Source organism: Microcaecilia unicolor, chromosome 13 (genome assembly GCF_901765095.1).
Source record: "Microcaecilia unicolor chromosome 13, aMicUni1.1, whole genome shotgun sequence".
Classification (NCBI taxonomy): domain Eukaryota; kingdom Metazoa; phylum Chordata; class Amphibia; order Gymnophiona; family Siphonopidae; genus Microcaecilia; species Microcaecilia unicolor.
The window spans coordinates 43,794,327-43,817,899 of record NC_044043.1 but is presented as its reverse complement, the minus strand read 5'-3'; the positions used below and the strand labels follow the sequence as shown (position 1 = coordinate 43,817,899).

Below are 23,573 nucleotides of genomic sequence, written 5' to 3'. Positions count from 1 at the left end.
ATTTTGCTTCTTTTTGCTGGGGAGGTTATGCCCCCCACGTTCCAGGTTATAACTCTGAGTGGCATAGTTGCGTTTTTAAGTTTAAATCCCTCTTTTTATCAACCCTGGAGTCCATTTTTAGGAAGTGTCCTATAAATGTCCCTGTATTTATACCCCTGCGGTTTCTTTGTACAACATTTCTGTTCTCAGAGTCTGACTCTGAATCCCAATAGTTTTTATCTGGAGTAGGTCCTACCCTCCCTGTATCCCCGCTCCCCCCTCCCCCCAAAACCAACACATACCCTTTTTTCAGCCATCTGGTCATGCCAGGCGGGTGAATTGTGACTCCAATGAACGTCTGAGGTCCCGAATTCCCCAAGGTTTTTAACATTATACATTGACTTTCCACAGAAAATACTCAGTATTTCCATTTAACAGCTTGCGTTATCAGTTTATAAACAGTTCTAAGTTCTTGCTTCAGGCTGCCTCCAGGATTTTATTGTCCTTTAGATATTTCTGGGCCTCCGCTACCGTGGGAAATGACTGCCATTTTTCTTGGGCAAATACTTTTAATTGCGCTGGGTATTGTAAGCGAAATTGGATATTCTTCTGTACCAGAACTGAGCAAAGAGAATGGAATTGTTTTCTTTTTTCTTGTACTGTAGTGGAGTAATCCTGAAATATTAAAACATTCCTGTTGTTATGTTTTAAAGAGCCCCATTTAAGCTTGAAGCCTTGTAGAATTTCAATTTTATGACGGTAGTTTAGCAATTTTGCTATGACCACACGTGGTCTAGCTCTGTCTTCCATTCTTCTGCCCATGCGGTGCGCCCTTTCGATGACAACTGGGCCCATCGTGTCTGTGAGCGCTAACTCTTTGGACAGCCAAGATTCTAGCCACGTTTCGAGATTGCACTCTGGAAGGGCTTCATCCAACCCAACAATACGTATATTGTTCCTACGCGCTCTATTTTCGTAGTCATCCAAGAGGCTGCGTTGGTCCTCCAATTGCTGTCTTAGATTTAGAATGTCCGGACCAAACCCTCGGGTGTCGTCCTCCACTGCCGAGACCCTGGTTTCCAGATCTCCAAGCCTGATACCGAAGCCATCCAGCGTCGTTTGGTAAGCCTCTAGTTTGTTATTTAAGGCTATCCATTTAGGCTCCCAGGCCCTCTCGATCGCTTGCGTTAGCTGTATCAGTTGAGTCTCTGTGAATGTAGGCCCTGCTGGCGTGATCTCTTCCGACACCTTGGTGTCGCCACTTCCCGCTTTATTTTTGTCTTTTTTCAGCGATTTTTGCGCCATACTTGCGGGCAAGGATATGAGATATTTGTCCATATAGTAGAATCATGCTTTTTATATTTTTGTCCGTGGAAAGTAAGTTTTAAGGGGATTCGCGTCGGAGCCCCAGTATTGAGCTGCTTCTCAGCTCATGACATCACCGGAAGTCCGTGATTGTCAAGTATATCCACCAAGACTCCTGAGGCAGGCATGTATGTGCCAAAACATGGTACCATGTCAAGTCAGCTTAAATAAACACCTTTAACCTTGTTTTGGTGTCCTGAGTCCGTCTTAGAAGAGTCTGATCTATTTCCCACTCCTTGTTTTTTGACTTTATATAAGAGATTCAGTCAAATAAAATGCAATGGCATGTGTCGATTTGTGAATATGTGCACGTGTCAGTTTTGTTTATGTGTGTATTTGTGTATGTGTTGTGTGTATGCGTGTGCTATATGCGTGTGCCTGTATTTTACTCTGTACACACATCTGTGCTAGCGTGTTTAGATCTATTTATCTGTCTTTTGTTTGTGTGCGTCTTTGCTTTGTTTATATATGTTTTTGTCTGTGCAGGTGTTTGTTTTCTTTGTGTATATGCATCTGTTTGTGTGTGTATCTGTGTGCTCTGCTTGTGTCTGTGACCAGGAGAGGAGAGGAAAGATGAGGAAAAGATTTGAAGGAGCAAGTCTCTAACCTCTGTGTTTCAGTTATCAATATTTGTACCTTGAAGTTGCTGGAACATCTTCCCCCCACTCCTCCCCCCCCCCCCCCCCCCCCAAAGGTTTGGTCGTTTCTTGCAGATTTTATTCTCTGGAAAATCTAGTCTGAACTAACCAATGTTTTTCAAACTCTGTGTGTCTTTTATCAGCTGTTCACCCATGCCAAATTTGGTTGTATTCCATTAAATTTTCAGAGGGTTATTTTACCCCCAGCAGACAGACATTCTTGGCCTCTTGTGTATATAATTTCTTTCCAAACACTCAAATCGCTATTAAATGGGTGCAAAACATTTAATATCATTTTGAGTTTTATAGGCTGCGCTATGGAGCAGCAGAGATTTTTTGAATTAGTATGACAAGTGTTTGTTTTTTTTTAATTAATATTATCTTTAACCCTCTTGTAGTATTTTAACCTTCTGGATCTTTTGCAGGAGTCCACTATCCCTGTCACATTTTGTGCTCTTAAAATCACTTCTTATGGCAATGTCCCACATCAAAAGGTCAATTTGCTGAAGCACAAGTTGTTATTTTACCCAAATCAGGATTGTCACATTGAAATCCTATCTGTTATATTTTACTATTCTATTTCTGATGTTATGTATTTGACATTATTATATACCGTAAGCCTCATAGAAATTTGGTATCTGGATGTTTGTGGGATATAAATCTAATAAAATAAATAAAATAAAGATCAAAATTTTTGTTCCGTGTCTCTACTTAATTTAGACTGTAAATTTATGGCTAAAGTTTTAGCTGCAAGACTAGCCCATCCAACCCCATTATTTTCCTGCTGTTACTTTAGCTTGCTCTTCGTGAACCCTCTTCTGAAAATTGAGGTCTACCTCTCTTTCATTCCTATTTGTGTTTGTTTTCTGTGGTCCTATTCCCAACTCTTCATCTGTGGGATCACTGAACAGAAATATTTGCTAAATAACGGTACTCTTTCCTTAGCCTGTCCATGTTCCTTCCCTTCACCTTGTAGTCTTGCACATCTCCCAGTAAGTCACATATTGGAAAAGAAAGGTCTCGTTTCTCCATTTCACTGTATTAGTAATTTTTCTTTCATATGCATCTTTGCATTCCTAATTTCTCAGTTTCTCTTTGGGGCCATTTTACTAAATCTTAGCATGTGTTAAATGCTAAGAAATCATAAGAACATAAGAATAGCCGTACTGGGTCAGACCAATGGTTCATCTAGCCCAGTATCCTCTTTCCAACAGCGGCCAATCTAGGTCACAAGAACCTGGCAGAATCCCAAAGAGTAGCAACATTCCATGCTGCCAATCCCAGGCACACAGTGGCTTCCCCATGTCTGTCTCAATAGGTAGAAAATGAACTTCTAAGCATTTACCTGTGGATTCTATATAGTGTGAATTGAGTTGTGCACGCACATCTAGTCATATTCTAGATTTGCATGTGCAAATTAATTAGTTAACAAGCCAATCAGTGCCAACTAATTGGCATTAATTGGAATTTATCCGCAGAACTGTTTAAGCATATTCTATAACGTGATGTACGTAAATTTTAAGTCATACAGTTGAAAAGGGGAGTGGCCATGGGTGTGGACTGGGCAGGTCAGGTCGTGGGCGTTTCTAAAATCTATGCACATTGTTATAGAATACACCCGATTCATGTGTAATTTAGACCAGTGGCGTAGCCAGACCTGACATTTTGGCTGGGCCCAGAGCTAATATTGGTGGGCACTATACATAAATAAATAAAGAGAGAGAGAGAGAGAGGGGGGCATGAAGTAGTGTTTCTTGGGATACTACAAATGACACAATGTTAAAAATGATGTAAAAAAAAGTACTTAAACTTTTATTACATGTAGTATTTGTCTGAGCTCCTGGGCTTGAACAAAGAACCTTCCAGGCTCGCCTCCTCGCACTAGCTAGCTCAATGCTCCTCACCTCCTCAACCCTCCTCCCTGTAACGTGCACTGCGTGTGTGCACGTGCAACTATTTTTTTAGCCTGATGATCTGGCAGAGTGAGAATGAGGCTGCTGAGAGCGCCATCGCGTAGATCAGCTGAGGGCGCCACGGCTACGATGAGGTGAGCGCTGTCAATCAGGCTGCTCCGCTCCAGAACAAAGGATGTTGCATCATGGATGGGCAGGCCTGGAGGGAAAGTGGCTGGGCCGGGGCCCGTCCAGGCCCGCCCGTGGCTAAGTCCCTGATTTAGACGTTGGCATTTACACTATTTTTACTTTTAACTGCCAGCAACTACATTTAGTCACACAGATGGGCGTTAAGCATATTCTGTAAACTGCGTGGAAATTTAAGCTTATCCTATAAAATATGTCTAAATTTAGGCATACTTTATAGACTACGCCTAGGCGTATTTCATTTCGGTGCCAATATTTTAGACGTTATATATAGAATCTAGTCCTTAGTGCTTGCTAAGCTTTAGTAAAAGCACCCCTTTGTTTTTTCTACATATTTTGCCCTTCTTTTCTTCCATCTCTTGTAGTTTACGAATGCTAACCTTTTTTCCCTTACACTTTCAGCTTCTTCTTTCAGCCTTTTTTTCTTTTTACTTTTATTCACTTCTTCGCAAAAGGTGTTTGTTGCCCTTACAATATCTTACTTTAGTTTTGCTGCAGTGTTTTTATACTTCTCCTAGATGTTCCCATCCAGAGGTATTCCCTTATCTTCACAAAGGGGCCCTTTAACTAAGCTGTGGTAAAAGGGGGCCTGCGTTAGCGTCAGTGCCAGGGGCATAGCTGCTATGGGGCCACAGGGGCCTGGGCCCCCATAGATTTGGCCCTGGACCCCCTGCCGGCGACCCTCTCAAACCCCCTCCCGCTGCCAACCCGCCGCCTGCTACCTTTGCTGGCGGGGACCCCAACCCCCGCCAGCCGAAGTCTTCTTCCTTCATTTGGTTTCTGACTGACATCTTGCACGCACAACGTCAGACTCAGTCAGAAACCAAACGAAGGAAGAAGACTTCAGCTGGCGGGGTTTGGGGTCCCCCGCCAGCAAAGGTGGTAGGCAACGGCAACAGCGGGCGGGGAGTCGAGAGGGTCATCGGCAAGGGGGGGTCAAAGTTGTTGGAGGTGTTGGCAATGGCGGGCGGGGGGGGGGGGATCGGCGGTGCCCGGGGGGGGGGGCTAAAATGTGCCCCCTCACCTCGGCTCTGGATCCCCCTACCGTTGAAGTCTGGCTACGCCCCTGGTCAGTGCATGTTTTTGATGCACACTGAGGCCCCCTTTTACCACAGCGGGTAAAAGGCTGTCCATTTTCGATGAAAAGAAATGGCCGTGCAGTAAGCGAACCACTTACTGAATGCCATTTCGGTGAGGAGCCCTTACCACCAGCCATTGAGATGACAGTAGGGCTCCCGCACTAAGCCGGCAGTAACCGGGCAGCCTTACTGCCTGTTAAGTTCTGGCACTAGAAAAGTTGAAAAAATTCCTGTAGTGCTGGAAATGGCACATGCTGGGGGTGGGAACTACCGCTGGGTTCCTGCGGCAGCCCGGAGGTAGTTCCAGATTGACGCATGACAAGCCCATTGCCGCGTGACAACCCTTAAGTAAAAGGACCCCAAAGTTAATTTTCTTGAAGTCTAGGACCCTCATTTTAGAATGAACCATCACCGACTGTGCCCTAATACTGAACCACGTCATCCAGTGATTACTAGATGCTAGATGATCATCCCCTATAGCATCAGAAAAGCTCTCCTCATTCACATGTATCAAGTCCAGTATCATCCCCTCCCACGTGGGTTCTGTCACCAGATTCTGGAACAGTGCTCCTTGTAGAGCATCCAGGATCATCTTCTAGATGACATTGCAGTGGGCAAATTGAGATCACCTAGCAATAGCATTTCTCCTTTCACAGCAATTTTGTGAATGTCTTCAAATAAAGCTCTATTTCATCTGTCTGCATATTATACCAATGTAAATGTTTCATTCCTTCTTTCCAGGTTAGCTCATAGTGCCTCCTCTTTAGCCATGAATTACGATTGCGTTAATATTAGTTTTTACAGACCGTCACCCCTTTCTTTCTTCCTACTCCATCCTATCTGATTAGAATATCCGTCCTTTATAATTACATCAAAGTTGTGGTTTTCTGTGTACCACATCTGGGATATAGTTATTTTGGGCTGTAATCCATTCAGTTAGAGCAGATTAGGAAGAAAGGGAAGTAGAATGGTACTATGGGAGTAATTCTGTAAAGTAGGTTCATTCAGTACCACTGGCTGTCCATTGAATATCATATTCGCTTGAAAATACTCACCTTCATCCATACAGCATTGCATATAGGGATTCCCTCTTATCTCTCTGCATTGGTGATACCATGTGCCCCACCTCAGCTTCTATTTTCACTGTCTGACCGTTGTTTTCATATCTCATTGGTTTACCAGGCTAGGCTTGATTTAATTATGTATTGCTCCAGCACTCTGGAGCATTGCCCTCCTCACTTCATCTTGAAGACTTTTTTTTTTCTGAAATGTAAATGTGCTTTGAAGACCCACTTGTTTTTGATTGCCTTTGGTGATAGGGTAGGGGTGTTATGGTCACTGGAGTTTGGGCAATCCCTATCTGCCTATCATTGTAAGGTGAATGTTGGATTAACTGTTCTTAAAAAATGATATATGTTATTGATACTGTGTAATTTGAGAAAATGTTCATATTCATTCTTACCTTTCCTTATTTCTCTTTCCCATTATATAATAGAGTTCTTTTCTATTTTCTTTATCGTCTGGAATTTAAACTGCTTTGTTATACTAATAGGAAAGGCAGTATAGTACATAAAATAAACCATAAATTATAAATGTGTGCACATTGCATGTATATACTTAAACTCCACCTAAGCACTGTTCTGTAAATATGTGTCTACATTCATAGCAAATGTTTTACAGGTAGACATACACATAGGTGGAGTCTGGGCAGAGTATGGGTAAAGGTGGGACTCACAGCTAGAGGCATCCCTGTTGAAATCTCTCTCTCTCTCTCTAGATCAGTGCTTATTAATATTTTTGTGGTTGTGGCCCCAGGAGCTGCAGGAAATGATGCCCCTATGGAAAGCTTACTCAGATCGTGACCCCAGACATCGGTTTTGTGATCTCATTTGAGGTCCCTCCTGACCCACAATTTGGGATGCTCGGTTCTAGATCTTTCATCTGGGGGCCTCGCTCCACAAATTCAGAAAAGCAATTATGACATGGTTGTTCTAGCTGGCCTTTCAGTAATGTCTTCATGCTCCGTTCATGGATCTGCTGAATCCCCTATCCCATTCTCTTCGCCTCCCCTTTTCCTTTTTTCTCTCTCACTCAGGTTTCTGTTGTTACCTTTCCGTTTATATAGATATTGTAAATGGCTGTGCTATGCCTTTGGATATTGATGGCAGTATATCAAGTGTTTGTAATATATAAGGGTGTCTTTTAAAAAGGCATGGTAGCATTTTTAGTGCATACTAAATGCTAGAGATACCCTTAGGAATATATGGGCATCTCTAGCATTTAGCACATGCTAAAAACGCTAGCGCACCTTTTTTAACAGGACCCCTAAGTAAATAAACAAACATATCTCCACTTACACCAGCTCTACAGCAGTCACAAGTGCTTGTACCTAAATTACAAATGCATTTTTCAGCAGTTATATGCCTATTTTCCTTTACAGAATAGGTGCTGCATAAGTGACCTCTGGGCACCTATATAAAGGCTCACTGTCATAGAATTACTCCCCCACATATACAAAATAGCATCATCATTTTATTAAGAATAAAATAAGAAAAGATTCATTTTTTGCCATTGTGTGTTTACTTGAAATATCCATTTTACAAGTATAAATATGATTTTTAAAAGATTGATTTCAATTTTTTACAAAAATAATACATTAAGATAAATCAGTTCTGAGTGAAAATTTCATTTTCTAAGAATGTTGACAATGAGCTCTCTCGGCAGTAGGTGAACTGAAAGTAAAAGTGTGGAAAAAAAGTCCTACAGCCTGAGTTCTTGTTAAGCTGTGTGTAATTCTTACATTATCCCATGGTTCTGGCATGAAAAGTAAGTTAATGTCACATTTTGATAGTGAGATTACTAATTTTTAAATATATACAGTCAAATCTTTTAACATCATAACATTTCCAAAATTAATTTTGGAGCCTAGAAGATGAAATGAATACTGTCTTACAAAAGTATACATCAAAAAATACATCTTTTTAAACTACAATATTTTCTAACAATTACCCCAGAAAGCCTAAAAATAACACTGTTTCTTTAAATTGACATGCAAAAGTAAGAATCCTCTTTGGACATGTATTAAAGACTCAGTAAAGACATTACTGCATTGTGATGCACATCTAAAGCCAGGTGTCAAAGTGCAAATCTGGAGTACTGCAGAACAGTCTGGTTTTCAGCTTATCCTTAATGAATATGCATGAAATATATTTGTATACAAGAAAGGAAATGCATACAAATATCTCTTAAGCATATGCATCAGGGATAGCCCGAAAACCAGACTGCCTTGCTGCTCTCCTGAATTGCAGCTTGACACCCCTGGTCTAAACTATTGATATCCTCTGTAGTGTGTATTTTGGATTCTACTTTCTTGGCTTTGTTCCTTTAATTTAATAATATGGGAAAATCCATGGTTAAAGGGCAGCAATTATTACTTTTGATGAAATAGACCTGGAATGGTCAGGAAACAATGGCATGCATGCGCATTTATATATGTTATGAGGGAGGTGATGCTTATCTATGTATGTATGAAGACCCTGTTGGTGCTGAATAAGCCATAACTTCCAATTCACTTAAAAATAAATTAAATGGGAGTCAATAAAAGAGTCATGGGATCCTTGGTTTCCTCCTGATCATTACAGAAATGTCATATCAAAAGCACCCAGCAGAAGAGACCCAACAGCATTTGTTAACTGCAATCTTTCTTTTCACATTAGACCTGGTGGTCTTGCTGCTCTACTACATTAAGGCAAATACCCTTACTTATGGCACACGTGAATTGTATTTCCAGTGGTAGGAGATACTTCTCTATACCAGATGTTCCAACTGAAAAATATGAGCCTCAATGTGCTTAACACCCCATTTAAAATCAAGAACAACGAGACAGAGATGAATCATTCATACAACTCACATCTCCAGTATGACTAAGTACTTAGGATATGGTATGTGGACCCCTTTGGAGGTGTTCTGTATTAGTAACAGTATGCACATTTGCACACCTGGTGGCATATTGATCAAGGGCAGCAGATTGGCTTCAATGAGAGCTGATGACATCACAAAGTAGATACCCTCCTACCGCCTGAAGCCGTTCAACAATGACTTGCAACAGTTGACGTTAAGGTTGGTGCAAGAAATTATTTGACCGAGTGTTAGTCTCCAGGGACAATATGATTTTGCTGTTTTAGGAGAGACTAGTCATTCTTTTCACCACTTTGATCATGGCATAATAGAACTTTATATGCCAGAACAGGCAATATCAGTTATTAGGAGTTTTTAAACCCTCCGTGTGTGCAATACTTGCAATGACAGCACAAGTCTGAATCGACCTTGGACAAGTTACTTCATTAAAAATACATGTCAATTTGTATCCAGTGAGGAGCTGTCCAAGGATACAGTTTCTGAAAAAAAACAAAGTTTTGGTTGGTCCTGCTTTTGAAAATTAAATGCCAAAGTGTTACGGCAGGGGTTCTCAACCCAGTCCTTGGACACATCGAGCCAATCTCATTTTCACCATATCCACAATAAACATGCATGAGATAGATTTGCATACGATGGAGGCAGTACATACAAATGGAGCTCATTATTGTGGGGATCCTGAAAACCTGACTGACTGGGTGTGACCAGAGGACTGCTGTTCTATGGGATGTAGAGTTACAAAAATAGGACTGGCTTCCTCATGGAACTGGATTACTTGGACACTCTCAGAATGGCAGCACCTCTTTACAAAAGAATCAAATGCTTTTCTGTCTGGCATTGATCACTTGGGCATTGCAGGAAGACTCTTTGACATTCCAACTGCTGACTCACATCCAGAGCTTCAGACTTAACCTTTATAACTGGTAGATAGGGTTGCCAACTCATGAAAAGGATTTTTTTTTTGTCAATTCTATAGCTTCTTACTAACATTCAGGTCACACATTTTAGTTAGAATTTTTGCCTTAATTCTATAAATGGTGCTAAAAATTGCATGGTGAAATTTGGGCATGCACAATTTAATTGAACAAGACAATTAGCATGGATAATTGGGTGCTAATAATCAATTATTGGCACTAATTGGCTTTAATTAAAATTTATAAGCACATTGTAGGCGCCAGGATCTGTGCATAAATTTTATGTGCGGTTGCATAAAGAGGGCATGGCCATGGGTGGATCAGGGGCATTCCTGCAATTTATGCACTCTGTTATAGAATAAGGGGGATCTGCACCTAATTTTGGTGCATACAGAGGGATCAGAGATCCCTTTCCCTGCAGGTGCTAGAGCGGGCTTGTCCAAGTTCAGTCCTTGAGGGCTGCAAACAAGCCAGATTTTCAGGATATCCCTAATGGATATGCATGAGAGAGATTTGCACACAATGGACGCAGTGTGCATGCAAATCTTGCTCATGCATTTAGGAATATACTGAAAATCTGGCTTGTTGCAGCCCTTGAGGACTGAATTTGGACAAGTTGATAGGGTGTGTCCCTTTTGACACAGAACCTTTGGCAACCCTACCTAGAAATAAACCACTGACAGAAAGAATGAGGCAGTGGAAGGAGGCTTCAAGATATTTAAAAATTCTCTTGTGCCCCTACTGTCTTTTTCAGTCACACACAAAAGTGGTTTGATAAGCCGTGGAGCAGCCAGTTTATCCCGTTTCAGGAGGAAGATTTTGGACCAGTTCTGGATTTCAAAAAAACCCTACACTGCATTATGGAACCTGCAACACTAATTTGAATGGGTATAATTGGAGATTACAAACACCATATTGCTTTAGGATGTACAAGGTCAAAAAGTCTTGCTTCTGGAACTGGGTTATTTGGTAGTTCTGATAAAAGGTAAGGCAGAGATGCCAAGTTACCCAGTTCCAGGCTGGAAATTTTGGGCAGTCCTGGTTTTGGACTTACATCGCAAAGCAGTGTGGAATTTGCAGTGCCTGAACTTACCCATTGAAATCAGTGCTGCGCATCAGGATGGGGTGGTCATAAAGCAGGACTGTCTCAAAATCTCCAGCCTGGAACTAGGTAACTTGGCATCTGTGGCAATGAAGTGCAATATCAGGGCTTCCAAATCTGTCCTTTGTTTTCAGGATATTTGCAATAAAAATACGCATTAGACACATTTACATGTACTAGAAACTCTGTATATGCAGATTTGTTTCATGCATATTCATTATGCATATAGAAAAACCCCAAATGGATTTGGGGACCACAGGACAAATTGGAGAAGACCTGTATATAGCAACAGTTACTTATTACATCTGGAGCAGATTCCATTCCATCTGAGCCACCATAATGCAAGTGCTAAAATAATTAAATATAGAACATAATTTAAAAAGCACTACACTGAACCAGCTGTTCCTGCAGAGTACCCAGTCGTGAATATGTGAAGGGCAATTACTCCAATCATGTGCACAAATAGGCGCATTTGCATGCGTGAATGACATCACAAATTGGCCTTTATGTGCGTACGTGCTAGCTGCTATTCTAGTTGCATGATGTGTTACTGTAAATGGGCTACACTGGTGGGTGGGGTACGAGCATGTCATGGGCTTTCTGCCTAGTAATGTGCATACCTTAAAGCAGTGTTTCCCAAGTCCGGTCCTGGAGTATCCCTTTGCCAGTCAGGTTTTCAGGATATCCACAATGAATATGCATGAAGTTGATTTGCATACACTTCCTCCATTATATGCAAATCTCTTTCATGCATATTCATTGTGGAGATCTTGAAAACCTGACTGGCAAAGGGATACTCCAGGACCAAACTTGGGAAACATTGCCTTAAAAAATAGTGCCATTGACTTGGTGTAAATTGCCATGCCTCAGTTTTGGAATGCCAAAGTGGTTTTGTGCTACTATTCTAGAATGGGTTATAGAATTGGCGTCAAGCGTACTTCATTGTTGAGTCTACATTTAGAATTGCTCCAGTAGTAGTGTCTGTCTTTCAGAGTCATAAATAACTTTTATAGAGAGCAGGAACCCATCACAATATAGCGTTTCCTTCACTCCATGAACTTTTCTCCGATTGAATGGCACTGATTTTAGGCTCACATAGGAACAGCTGAGGAACCACTGCTGGAGTGTGATTTATAAAATGACATTTTCCACTCAGGTCCGTCTGAAGAAACTGATCCAGTCCTGGGTCTTTTTTTATGACGCGTATAGGAAGATGATGCTCCATTTTGTTCCTTATGTAATTCAGAACTACAACTCCCTGCATGCAATGGGGCAAAAGCAGGCCTGAGTCTGTATCATCAGGTCAACCTTGGCATGGTGACAACCGTTGAAGAATCAACAGTATCATTTTACTTTATACCCAAAGCTGAACACTGTAACAGGTCTGATATTTAGTCAGTTGCAATATGAGAAAGTTACAGGTATGCCATCCCAATGCACTCCAAACCAATAAACAGGCCTAAGTAACTTTCCACTTCTATGCCTCTCGAGCAATAAACATCAGCTTTCAGAAAATGAGACAAACTGCACCCAGTGCATTGCTGCTCCATGAATTCCAGATTATGATCATGTGTTCACTACACTACAGACCTAGAAAGTTTTTTGCCTGGAGCTGATAGCACAGGACTGTTAGCTAACAACCATTATCTAAAGAGAAACCGTAAGACACATCCTGAACTTCAGAATCCAGGAAAGGAAGAGGAATGGCCCGGTTGTAGGAGAAGTAGGCAGAGAGCCAGGGAAAGCAAAATTCAAATCTTGCCCTTGACAATCCTTTATCTTCCATTGCTTCAGGCACCCACTTAGATTTTGAGACCTTTGGGGAACAATGTTATTGTACCAAAAACTAATCATTGTAGAGCACTGTGTACATTCAGTAGTGCTAAAAATGGTAAGAACTATCCTCAACAGGCAAGCAATTTCAGCTAATGAACCGGACAGATACATGTTAGAAGTTGGGGAAAAAAAACTACCACTCAGATAACCTGGCGACCTCGTTTTCGCACCTGTCACCCAAGAGCTGCACTCCAGTTGACCACACTGTGGCTCAGAACGAATGTGTATGTGGAACATTCTGTGGCAGTTGTGTAAGGGATACTCACATATAACTACAGGCATGCAACGTGCACAATGTTGACACCTGGTGTCCATTCTTGGCCCTTGATCTTCATCAGTCAGTTTACTTGTAGAATTAAGTTGTGACCTTTCCTAGAACCAGAGATTTCTCATACTATGTACAGACATGGGAATTGCACTTATGGGTTATATCCATTGGACAAATTGACTTCTTAGAAAGAATTTACATGCATTAAAAAAATCCCCTGTATTTACAATTCCTGGCTCAGTTCATCAGCATACGTATCCATCGCCTCGTAACAGATTACAACTTTTTATCAGTTCACTTGGTGAAAGTGTGCATCTTAAATAGCACACACTGATTCTTCCTTCCTCCACTGTGCCGGAGGCTCTGCCTTTTGTTCTCTCCCTGGGGCCAAAGTGAAAGAAACAAGAAGGGAGGTTGAGTCTAGCCAAGGATGGCACCACGGCCAGTACCATATGTTCACTTGTTGACACCAGCCGCCTCAGGGTCTGAAATACCAGCTTGGCTCCAGGCTAATGGAGACTCAGCCCTGTCAGCTCTTTGAGTTTTGTTTTCTCATGCAGTCTTCTGCTGCCGCCCCCCCCCCCCCCCCCACCGTACTTCAGTCTTGTTGATAGCTGGCATGGTGTTATGGAAAATTATCTTCGTGTTGCTATGCAGAGAACAAGTGGGAAGTGGAGCATCATCACCAGGCTTGTAGAGGACACTGGAAGAAGAGAAAAATAATACATATCACTGAGTACACAGGGCAGTGAAACAGCAGAGCTTGCTATATTCTGAAACACAGAATATGATGGTAGAAGACCACACAGCCTATCCAGTCCTGCCCACCCAAACTAACAACCCAGTCTCTACAATCTCCTCTGCTTTCTCAGAGATCCTCACATTTATTCATCTATTACTTGGCAGTGTGGCTTCCTCCTTTGAATCTTAATTTTCCATCGTCTGTTTTGAGTGTTTTTTTGCCCTAGTACAGTGCTTCCCAAACCTGGTCCTAGAGGCACCTCAACCAATGCATGCAAATCTCTCTCATGAATATTCACTGTGGGTATCCTGAAAACCTAACTGACTGGGTTGCCTCCAGAACCAAGAGCCCTGTGTAAAGCTGCGTCTGGTGCTATTCTCAGAAAAGGAGAGGAAGAAACAAAGAAACCAGAAAACAATGTAGAATAGAAAAAGCAAGAATTTTATTTCTCTGTCTCTAATGATACAGGAAATAGCAAAATAATCTTTGGAAAGTTACAACAGCATCATATGCATCACTGGTGGAGATCAGAAATAGAAATAAGAAATAAATTAGAGCAGTGGCGTTCCTAGGGGGGGGGGGGCGGTGGGTGCGCTCCGCCCTGGGTGCACGCCGCCGGGGGGGGGGGGGTGCCGCGCGCGCCTATCCTCCGTTGTTCCATGCTTCTTCTCTGCCCCGGAACAGGCGGGGGGGGGGGGGGTTCCTTCGTGGGGGGTGTCCTTTCACCGGGGGGTGTCCACGCTGCATCGGGGGGGGGGGGGTGGGGCGCATCGGCAATCCACCCTGGGTGCCAGCCTCCCCAGGAACGCCACTGAATTAGAGGAAACGAAATATGCAAGGAAGAATCCTCACTCACAATGTATAGGAAACAATATTTCCTTGGGGATATACTCTGTATACTAAGCCGCGCTGAAGGCACACAAACCTTTTAGCACACACTAAAAATTAGCACACCTTAACACCAGCAACATTCATAGGAATATAGGTCTATCATTAGTGCATGCTAAAAAATTAGCACGCCTACAGCGCTGCTTAGTAAACAGGGCCACAAGTTAGGGAAGCACTGCCCTGCTGTATGTTTTGCTTGTATTTTGGCAGTTCTTGGACTTTTTGCTACACTTGCACCTCCTCTATGTGTACCTTTAAAAATAAAAAGATGTCCTTCCGTGACTCCACCCTTCAGGTGTCTGATTGGCACTTTAAATATCAGTGAGAGGTCTGCATGGTTTGGGTAAAGGGGAGAAGTAGAGGTCCTGATAAAGATCAACATACCAGCATCACCAATTTTAGTGGGAATGAAATAAGAAATCAGATCAAAAACTTAAACAAGAATTCCATGTAGAACTAATGGAGCTTGCTTTCCATGACATGTGTGCATGTGTGTGTTTGTCTGTCGGTGTGTATGGATTCCCCCAATATTCCAAATAGATAAGAGGGACTGCTTGGTGCAATGAAAACCACAATACAGGAAAAAAAGCATGTAGGCCTCAGGATTTGGTGTAGAGGGAAATCCTTATTAGAAAGGACCCGACATGGGCCTTGTTTCGGTGAATGCCTACTTCAAGGGGTCAGCTGTGATTGCTATTCCAAAGGGTTCAATCCAATGAAAGTATGTTCAATCCAATGTAGGTATGTCCAATGGACAAAAATTAAGGGGATTGTTTACTAAAGCGTAGCTTGAGTTATCTGCAGTAGGGCCCATTTTATTCCTATGGGCCCTGCTGCAGATAACTCGAGCAAAGCTTTAGTAAACAACTCCCTAAGCTTTAGTAAACAACCCCCTAAGTGCTCTAACACTGGACTTGGCGGTATGCGAGCTCAAAAGAGTGCAAAGAATGTGCGTTGTTTTAAGATCCTCAATACTGCCAGTTCGGTGTTAGAGCATTTACTCTGTTGTCTATTGGATGTACCTACATTGGATTGAACCCTTTGGAATAGCAATCACAGCTGACCCCTGAGGCAGTCATTCGCTGAAACACGATTCATGTCGGGTCCTTTCTCATAAAGATTGCCCTCTACACTGATTCCTGAGGCCTTTTGTGTTTTTTGTTCCCCAATATACAACAATCTGTAAGATTCTGAATTCTCACTATGGAGACCCCTTAAAAGGACCTCAGAGCTAAACACCCCCAACAGAACCTTTCAAACAGGAGGCTACAACTAACTCCCAATTACCCCATCAAGGTCCTCTTGCCTTCCCTCCCCATGTTGTCCTGAAAAGCTGGTAGGACACCCATGCGGACATGCATATATATATATGGCTGATCTGATCTCAAAAGCTGTCTTCCCTCTGGAAAGTAGGTTAAAAGAGGTATTCTAATAATTTTTTATAGTTTATGCATACCGAAAACATTGTCTTAAGTAGCACTACACTGGCAAAGTTCAAAAGCAACTAACTAGCTAGTTACACACACATGGGCTACCACCAGCTTTATGTACTGTTGCAGGACTTGCTTATACGCTGCTAAGCTGAAACCATTTTCTCTCACCTTTCTTGACTTCATATGTAATTTTACCTTGTTAGTCATCCTTATTTCTGTGTAACTGCCGTTATTCTCTTCTGTCTTTATGTTCCACCTCCACTTACAGTCTATGCTGTCTATTAAAGATGCTTTAATATGTGTTGTGATGATACTGTAAGTACTGTAGCATACTATGCTGTAATGTGTACTGCTACTTGAATATTTTTACTTCTGTAATTGTCTATGTTCAGCTTATTCTTGCTGTACACTGAGTGAATCTTTAAAAACGCAGTAAATAAATCCTAATAAATAAAGATATAAATAAATATGTAAATAAACAAATCAGTTTATGGCTCTGAATTCTGGCAGCCCTTTGCTATAAAACTCCTTATTGCATTCTATATCTGTTGTCGGTATTCTATATACTTTCTAAGAGCATATATTTGCATAAGATCAGTAACCCTTCTATTCACCTCTAAAAGCATCAAACTGTGCAACCCTCCTTCCCCCAGTCAGATTATGGGAGAGTTGGTGGAAGAGGGAGGGATTTGGGGCAGAGAATGAGAAGCCATGTGTTTTCAGAAGAAAGCAAACACTACAACATGAGGATAAGAAGCTGCAGGCAGCCTCTTATGACAGACTGTCATGTGATGAGGCTCATTGCCCAGCAATGTTTGCTAGCATCTTAAAATGGTGGCTAAACCAGCAGTGCTCTCCAAGGAGCCAGACCATGGCCTTAGTGAACGTATGGCCAGAAGGTCAGGTCAAAAGAGGTTATGTTTAAATCTTTTTTATTAGCAACTACATGAACAACATATATGCTTTTTAGAATGTACACAAGTTTAGTAGTCATCACACAGTTAAATCACTGTATATTTTCCATTTTGCATCTCCCCAAATGCCATATCCTCTTAACGACCTATTCTATTCCTATGTACAATCTTTATTCCAGCTGAGTATCCTATGTCGTTATTGTAACACTGGAAGTATACATTCCTCATCAGTGCTAATCAAGGCTTTCCTCTATAACCATATTATAAACCCCTTTCCCCCCTTTAACCATCTAACTTCCCTACCTTCCCCTCCCTACCCTTTCCCTCTATCCCTCAAGTTCTGGAATATACCCAATTAGTTACCCTAAAGGTTAATAGCATTAAAAGTTCAATAGGTGACTCCTAGAAGCAGGGGGAAGTGTCTCCAAAAATGGGCCCCATCTCTTTAAAAATTGTTGTAGGTCAGGGTCAGGTTTGCCCTGACACATCAGCCTTTCCAAGCGCATCAGGGACACCATTTGTATTCTCCACTTCTGAGTTGAGGGCCCGTTAGGAGAGAGCCAATCTGTAAGTATAGTTGCCTTTGCTACGATAGTCGCTCGTTTCACAAAGGCTATGCATCCTCTTGGAATTGGGGGGCTCAGCTTGGGTTTGCCAAACAACAGTAACGGAGAGTAACACCAGACTGTAGCCCACAATTTGGAGATCTGTTCCAAAATACTCTTCCAAAATTTCTCCACTCTCACACAGCGCCAAAACATGTGCCCCAAAGTCGCTCCCTCTCTCCCACATTTGGAGCACGCCCCGTCTGGAGAGGCTCCCATATGAAACGCCCTACATGGGGGTATATGGAGTCTGAGGGCGAATCGGTACTGCAACTCCCAGTGTGATGACAGCAGAGATGCACGGTGCATAGTCAAGATGTGTTTTTTAAATCAAAAGAGGTTATATAATGTTCAGAAGTAGCATGCTCATATCCACAGAGGGCTACATTTTAAAAGATTTAGGGGATAAGTTATCAACATGGGTTACCATTAAGGTGTGTTATTTTACTGCTAACTCCAGTTATTAGTTAGTGGTACAATACATTTTAAAATTGATAACCTCCCTCCTTAGTATGAAAAGTTTCAGTCTCTGGTAACCAGAACTGATATTGTGATGTCATAATGCCTTATAAGAATCAACCTCATCAGTGATGTCACAATGCTTGATTGCCCTATACTTGGTTCACTTTTATTACTTACTAGTAAAAAAAGGCCCGTTTTTTAAGGCAAGGAAACGGGCACTAGCAAGGCAATCCCCCATCCTCCCTCGCTGTGTCGCTCTGTCCCCTCCCAGCCTCCCTGGCCTGCCACCCACCCAGTTCAAGGTCCTCTCACGCCCCTCCCACCGAGTTCCTGACTCTGCCCTTCCTCTGTTTTCAACACTCCCTCCCCTCCACGTTCCGGACCCCTGTACCCCCTTCTGTGACCCTGTCGACCCCCCTTCTCGCTGAAAACTGTCCCCCGCCACCGTCGAGTACCTGTGCTGACAGGACACCCCAACCCCCGACAGCCAAAGTCGTGTTCTGGCCTTCGCGGCATTGCTTCCTCAATGATCTTCTGTTCAAGTTCCTGTGCGTGCATCTGACGTCAGACGCACGTACAGGAACTTGAACAGAAGATCATTGAGGAAGGAACGCTGCGGAGGCCAGAACACGACTTTGGCTGTCGGGGGTTGGGGTGTCCTGTCAGCACAGGTACTCGACGGTGGCGGGGGACGGTTTTCAGGGGGGAGTTCGACAGCGTCGCTGAAGGGGGGTCCAGGGGGCCGTAACACGGGGGGGGGGGGGAGTGTTGAAATCAGAGGGAGGGCAGAGTGTGGAAGTCGGTGGGAGGTGCGTGAGGGGACACGGAGTGTTGATGTTCGTGGGGTGGGGTGGGGGGGTCTGTGTCGCCCCGCTCCCTGCCACTTGCTCCGAAGTGGCAGGGAGCAGCACACTGACAGCTGATTCCCAGGCAGGGGGAGGAGTAGAGAAACACGCTCCGCGTGTTTCCCTACTCCTCCCCTTGCCTGGGAATCAGCTGTCACTGACATCCTGCGCAGCCAATCAGTGGGATTCATGACGTCAGTTTGATCTACAGCACCTACCAGACCACGGCAGAAGCCAGGGTCCCAGACAGCGACAGAACGTTGGAGGTGAGAATTATTATATTGGATAGCAGTGATTCTAGAGACATTTCCTTTTTCTTTATCAACATAGACTACCATTAAGATGTGTTATTTTACTGTTAACCCCAATTATTAGTAATTAGGTCTCATTGTGTAAAATGGCACCTGTGCTAAAAGAGTTATAACATTAATAAGTATGCCCCTAAGTCACTTTTTACGCACGTAAAATAGAGTGAACAGTACCCACACACGACAAAATAAGTTTTACATTTTGGCCAAGGGGGCGTATCTGCGCTAATCAGTTAGCGCCCCGTTTACCAAGCTGCAGCAAAAGGGGGCCTGCACTGGTATCGGCGCATGTTTTTCATGCATGCCAAGGCCACCTTTTACCAAAGCTGGTAAAAGGGAAGTTTCGCTTTCCTACAGGAAGTGGCCGTGTGCCAAGTAAAGCACTTGCCATGCGGCCATTTTGGGGGGGGGGGGGGGAGCCCTTACTGCTACCCAGTGAGGTGGCGGTAAGGGCTCCCGCTCTAACCCAGCAGCACGTGGCAATGCCCGATTACTGCTGGGTACACTCAGGCGCTACAAAAATAAATACATTTTTGTAGCGCCAGAAATGATGGTGCGCTAGGGGTGGGAAGTACTGCCGGGCTGCTACTGTAGCCTGGCGGTACTTCCTGTATAACGACTCCAAGCGGTAAGCCCATGTTGGGCTTACCACCACTTAGTAAAAGAAGCTTTAGTACAGCCACATTGCCATGTGCTACCTGAATAGCGCAGGATTTGGAAGCAAGAAGTAGGAAGGGTAGGCTCTTCTGAAAAACCGGAGGAGATGTCTGTTGAGAATCAATTCTTTATTGCAAGAACAACAAGAAAGATGCGACTCAACACAGTTGTGTTTCAGCGCTATCACGCGCCTTCCTCAGGAGTCTTTTGGTATATAGCTGATTGTATATAGTCGATGGTTTGTTTAAACAAAATACTTTCACATAAGGTATAAATATCATCCACTATCGGAGCAGGGAAGTACACCGTAGTGTCGAAATCAGGAAGGCGCGTGATAGCGCCAAAACACAGCTGTGTTGAGTCGCATCTTTCTTGTTTTTCTTGCAATAAAGAATTGATTCTCAACAGACGTCTCCTCCGGTTTTTCAGAAGAGCCTACCCTTCCTACTTCTTGCATCCGCATCTTTTCACATAGGAAACCAGTGTACCTCCACCCTCCTGGTGGCATCTTCTATTTTAGTGCAGGATTTAGCATGTGAGCCCTTACCGCCTACAAAATAGGCAGTGCGTTAATGGCAACATTAGCATATGACCACTAATTTAGAAAAACCGGAGCTTTGTAAAAGGGCCCCTAAGTCTTTGAAAGACTCCAGTACAAGGAGCAATTTCTCTGGGAAAATGCTTGAAATAAAAGTCTCCAGCTCTGTACGCTGTCTGCTGGGGAGAAGGGAGGAATGGAGAGGAGACACATGATTGCACCTGCAGAGTTCAGGGTACACAGGGCACTTTTCAATTAATTAATACATCAATTGTAATGAGATGCCATGCAAAGGCAACATTCTAGACAGTCAAACAAAATAGCTTTTTTTTTTTTCGTTAGATTTGACTACCACTCTAAGTGTCGTTTGATAAATTTGAGTGAAAAAAAAATCTCATTCACTGATTATGTGAACTAAGTCTGCTTCAAGGTAGACTGATCACCCAATGCACTGGAGGGTGCAGTAATTGTTGGGCTCCCTGACATCTAAGCGAGTAGCATCTTGCAATGTTTTGATGAAAGGAACATTTCCTGTATTCCAAGGGCTTGTTCCAACAAGCAAGCATCAAAGTCAGCCTCAGTATGATGGGATAATTAATCAAGAACGTTTAGGGCTGAGCGCTCAGCAGATGGATTGATAAGGGCTTTTTCAAAGGAAATACTATTCCTAGGAGTTCTGAAGTGCCTGGTTGCTCGACAGATTGAGATTTGTGGACTCGGGACAAATGGGTTTTCTCCCATGCTACAAAGAGTGGGAAATTTAATGGGCAGCACAATGGAGTGAATCTTGGAATTATGTCTTCACTTTCCACTTTGGAAACGAAAAAATAGTATAAAAAATCAACAGTCTTTATTTTATTTATTTATTTTAATACACTGAGGTACAGATGTCATCAGCTGCACTATCCTGAGGTAGTAAAATATTTTAGCAAGGGAAAATCAAAAGTAAAAACCAATGTGCAAAATATGGCGGCTTAGAAGTTTTCTCTTCCCAAACCTAGAATTAAAAGATCCTTAACGTCTCACCTGATTGTGACTGTGGGGAATTAATTGGACAATATAAGATTTATGATGGGAGTACATAAGGCTTCTAAGCTAGATTTCACTAATGCGTTGGCACAGAGCACAAAAAAGATTGAAACTGAAGCTGCCTTGGGGACTTGGATTCTACACGGCAACAAGTGTTGCCAGAACTTCTATTGGTAAAGCAAAGTTACTCACCTTTAGCAGGTGTTCTCCGAAGACAGCAGGCCAAGTAGTCTCACCTGAAGGAGTCGGTGCAGACGTTGACTAGCGATATTAACACAGAACTTTCTGGCAGCATCCCATTGTGCATGCGCGGTGCCTTCCTGCCCGATGCGAGTGCACAGGTCCCTCAGTCAGTTTGAAAAGCTAAAGAAAACAACTCCAAGGGGAGGTGGGAGGTTATATGAGAATACTTGGCCTGCTGTCCTCAGAGAACACGTGCTACAGGTGAGTAACTTTGCTTTCTCCAAGGACAAGCGAGCCTTTGTATTCTCACAGCTGGGAATCCCTAGCTACCAGGCTCACCAAAAACAATGCTAGGATAATAGGGTCTTGAAACATCAAGGCTTTGAAGTTGATCAACCTGAAAACTAAACACATTCTAGACAGTGGTGAAGGTGCATCCTGGAATAGAACTAAACTGGGCCTATGGGGGTGGAGTTGGGATTTTTAGACACTGAACAAATTCTGTACGACTGCTTGCCCAAGATGGCTGTCACGTCGAGTATCCTGCTGAAGGCAATAATGTGATATGAATATGTGGACAGATCACCGTGGTGCAGCTTTGCAAATCTCCTCTATGGATCTGATCTCAAGTGGGCTACCGTCATAGCCATGGCATTGAAATTATGAGCCTTTGACATGACATGAACTCTCATAACTTTCTGCAGTACGGAGATCAAATTATAATTATACCCTAAATAACCCGATAAACCTTTATATTAAGTAGAAGAATGGCCAACCACTTTAGAAGATAAAAGAGGCCCTTAGAGACTGTTCTATCAAGCCGCACTATCAGATCCAGTGTGGCAATGCCAACAGAGCTCATTCAAAGTGAATGGGCTTTGTTGGCGTTACAGCACTGGGAGCCGCTAGAGCAGCTTGATAAAAGAGACCCTAAATGAGTAGGATCCAAGAATAAATATGAATGATTTTCATATGTGACCAGGCATTTACAGGGAAACTTTACAAAGAATGTGCTTTCCCCACAGCTAAAACATGAGGCTTAAGCTGAAGGAAGACCTTATGCCTTAATTCAGTTGGCCTGGCCACAGGAAACACCAACACGACCACAAAAAGGTACAGTCTTCTTTTGAAAATATGATTTAAGCAATACCATTTTCTTCTCTGTAGAGCCTAATATGACCAATAGAGTCCTCCGTTTAGTTATAACTTCCTGAAATGATTCAAAAAATTTTGTCTAGAGAGGTGTGGTAGCCGTGTTAGTCCACTTTTAAAGGTAATCAATAGAAATAAAATAAAACATGTTTTATTTTGTTTTATTTCTAAAATTTTTGTCAAATCTAAACTGTCTGGGGAGTTCAAGTTATCAAAACCTCCTTCCTGATTAACTTGCCTAACCACTCTGGGAAGACGGTACAAATTTTTAACTTCTAAAACATCCAATAACAGTTGCAACAAATCATGCACGTACAGCATAAGTAACTCCGAAGGTGAAAGATAGTGTGTGACAGGAAAATTCAGCAAACGCAAATTAGTAGATGCATTTTCCATAGCTTCCAACCTAAAATACATCATAAGATTATCCTTGGCAGCAGCAGCTGCCGCAGACAACTTTTCACCTGAGACTCCACTTTGTCCAAGTTTCTAGCCAACTGTGTAAACTTCGGAGTCCTGTTCATTAAACTTTTGAACTGTCTCTTCAGCAAATGTATTAAAAGAAGAAAGATTCTCTTTCAAGTTCTGATCCATACTAGAAATAGCCTCATATACATCCTTT

At 42.7% G+C, this 23,573-nt stretch overlaps 1 protein-coding gene across 7 annotated transcripts in view; it reads right to left on the bottom strand.

Moving 5' to 3' along the window:
- Positions 1-11,836: 11,836 nt before the first annotated feature.
- HNF1B (HNF1 homeobox B) overlaps positions 11,837-23,573 on the bottom strand; it is a 256,081-nt gene continuing 244,344 nt past the window's right edge. For all 7 annotated transcript variants that reach the window (XM_030186229.1, XM_030186232.1, XM_030186234.1 and 4 more), the window contains one exon: positions 11,837-13,898. In XM_030186229.1, coding sequence (XP_030042089.1) covers positions 13,878-13,898 — 21 coding nt within the window. In that variant the 3' untranslated portion in view covers positions 11,837-13,877. The remainder of the gene's footprint in view (positions 13,899-23,573) is intronic.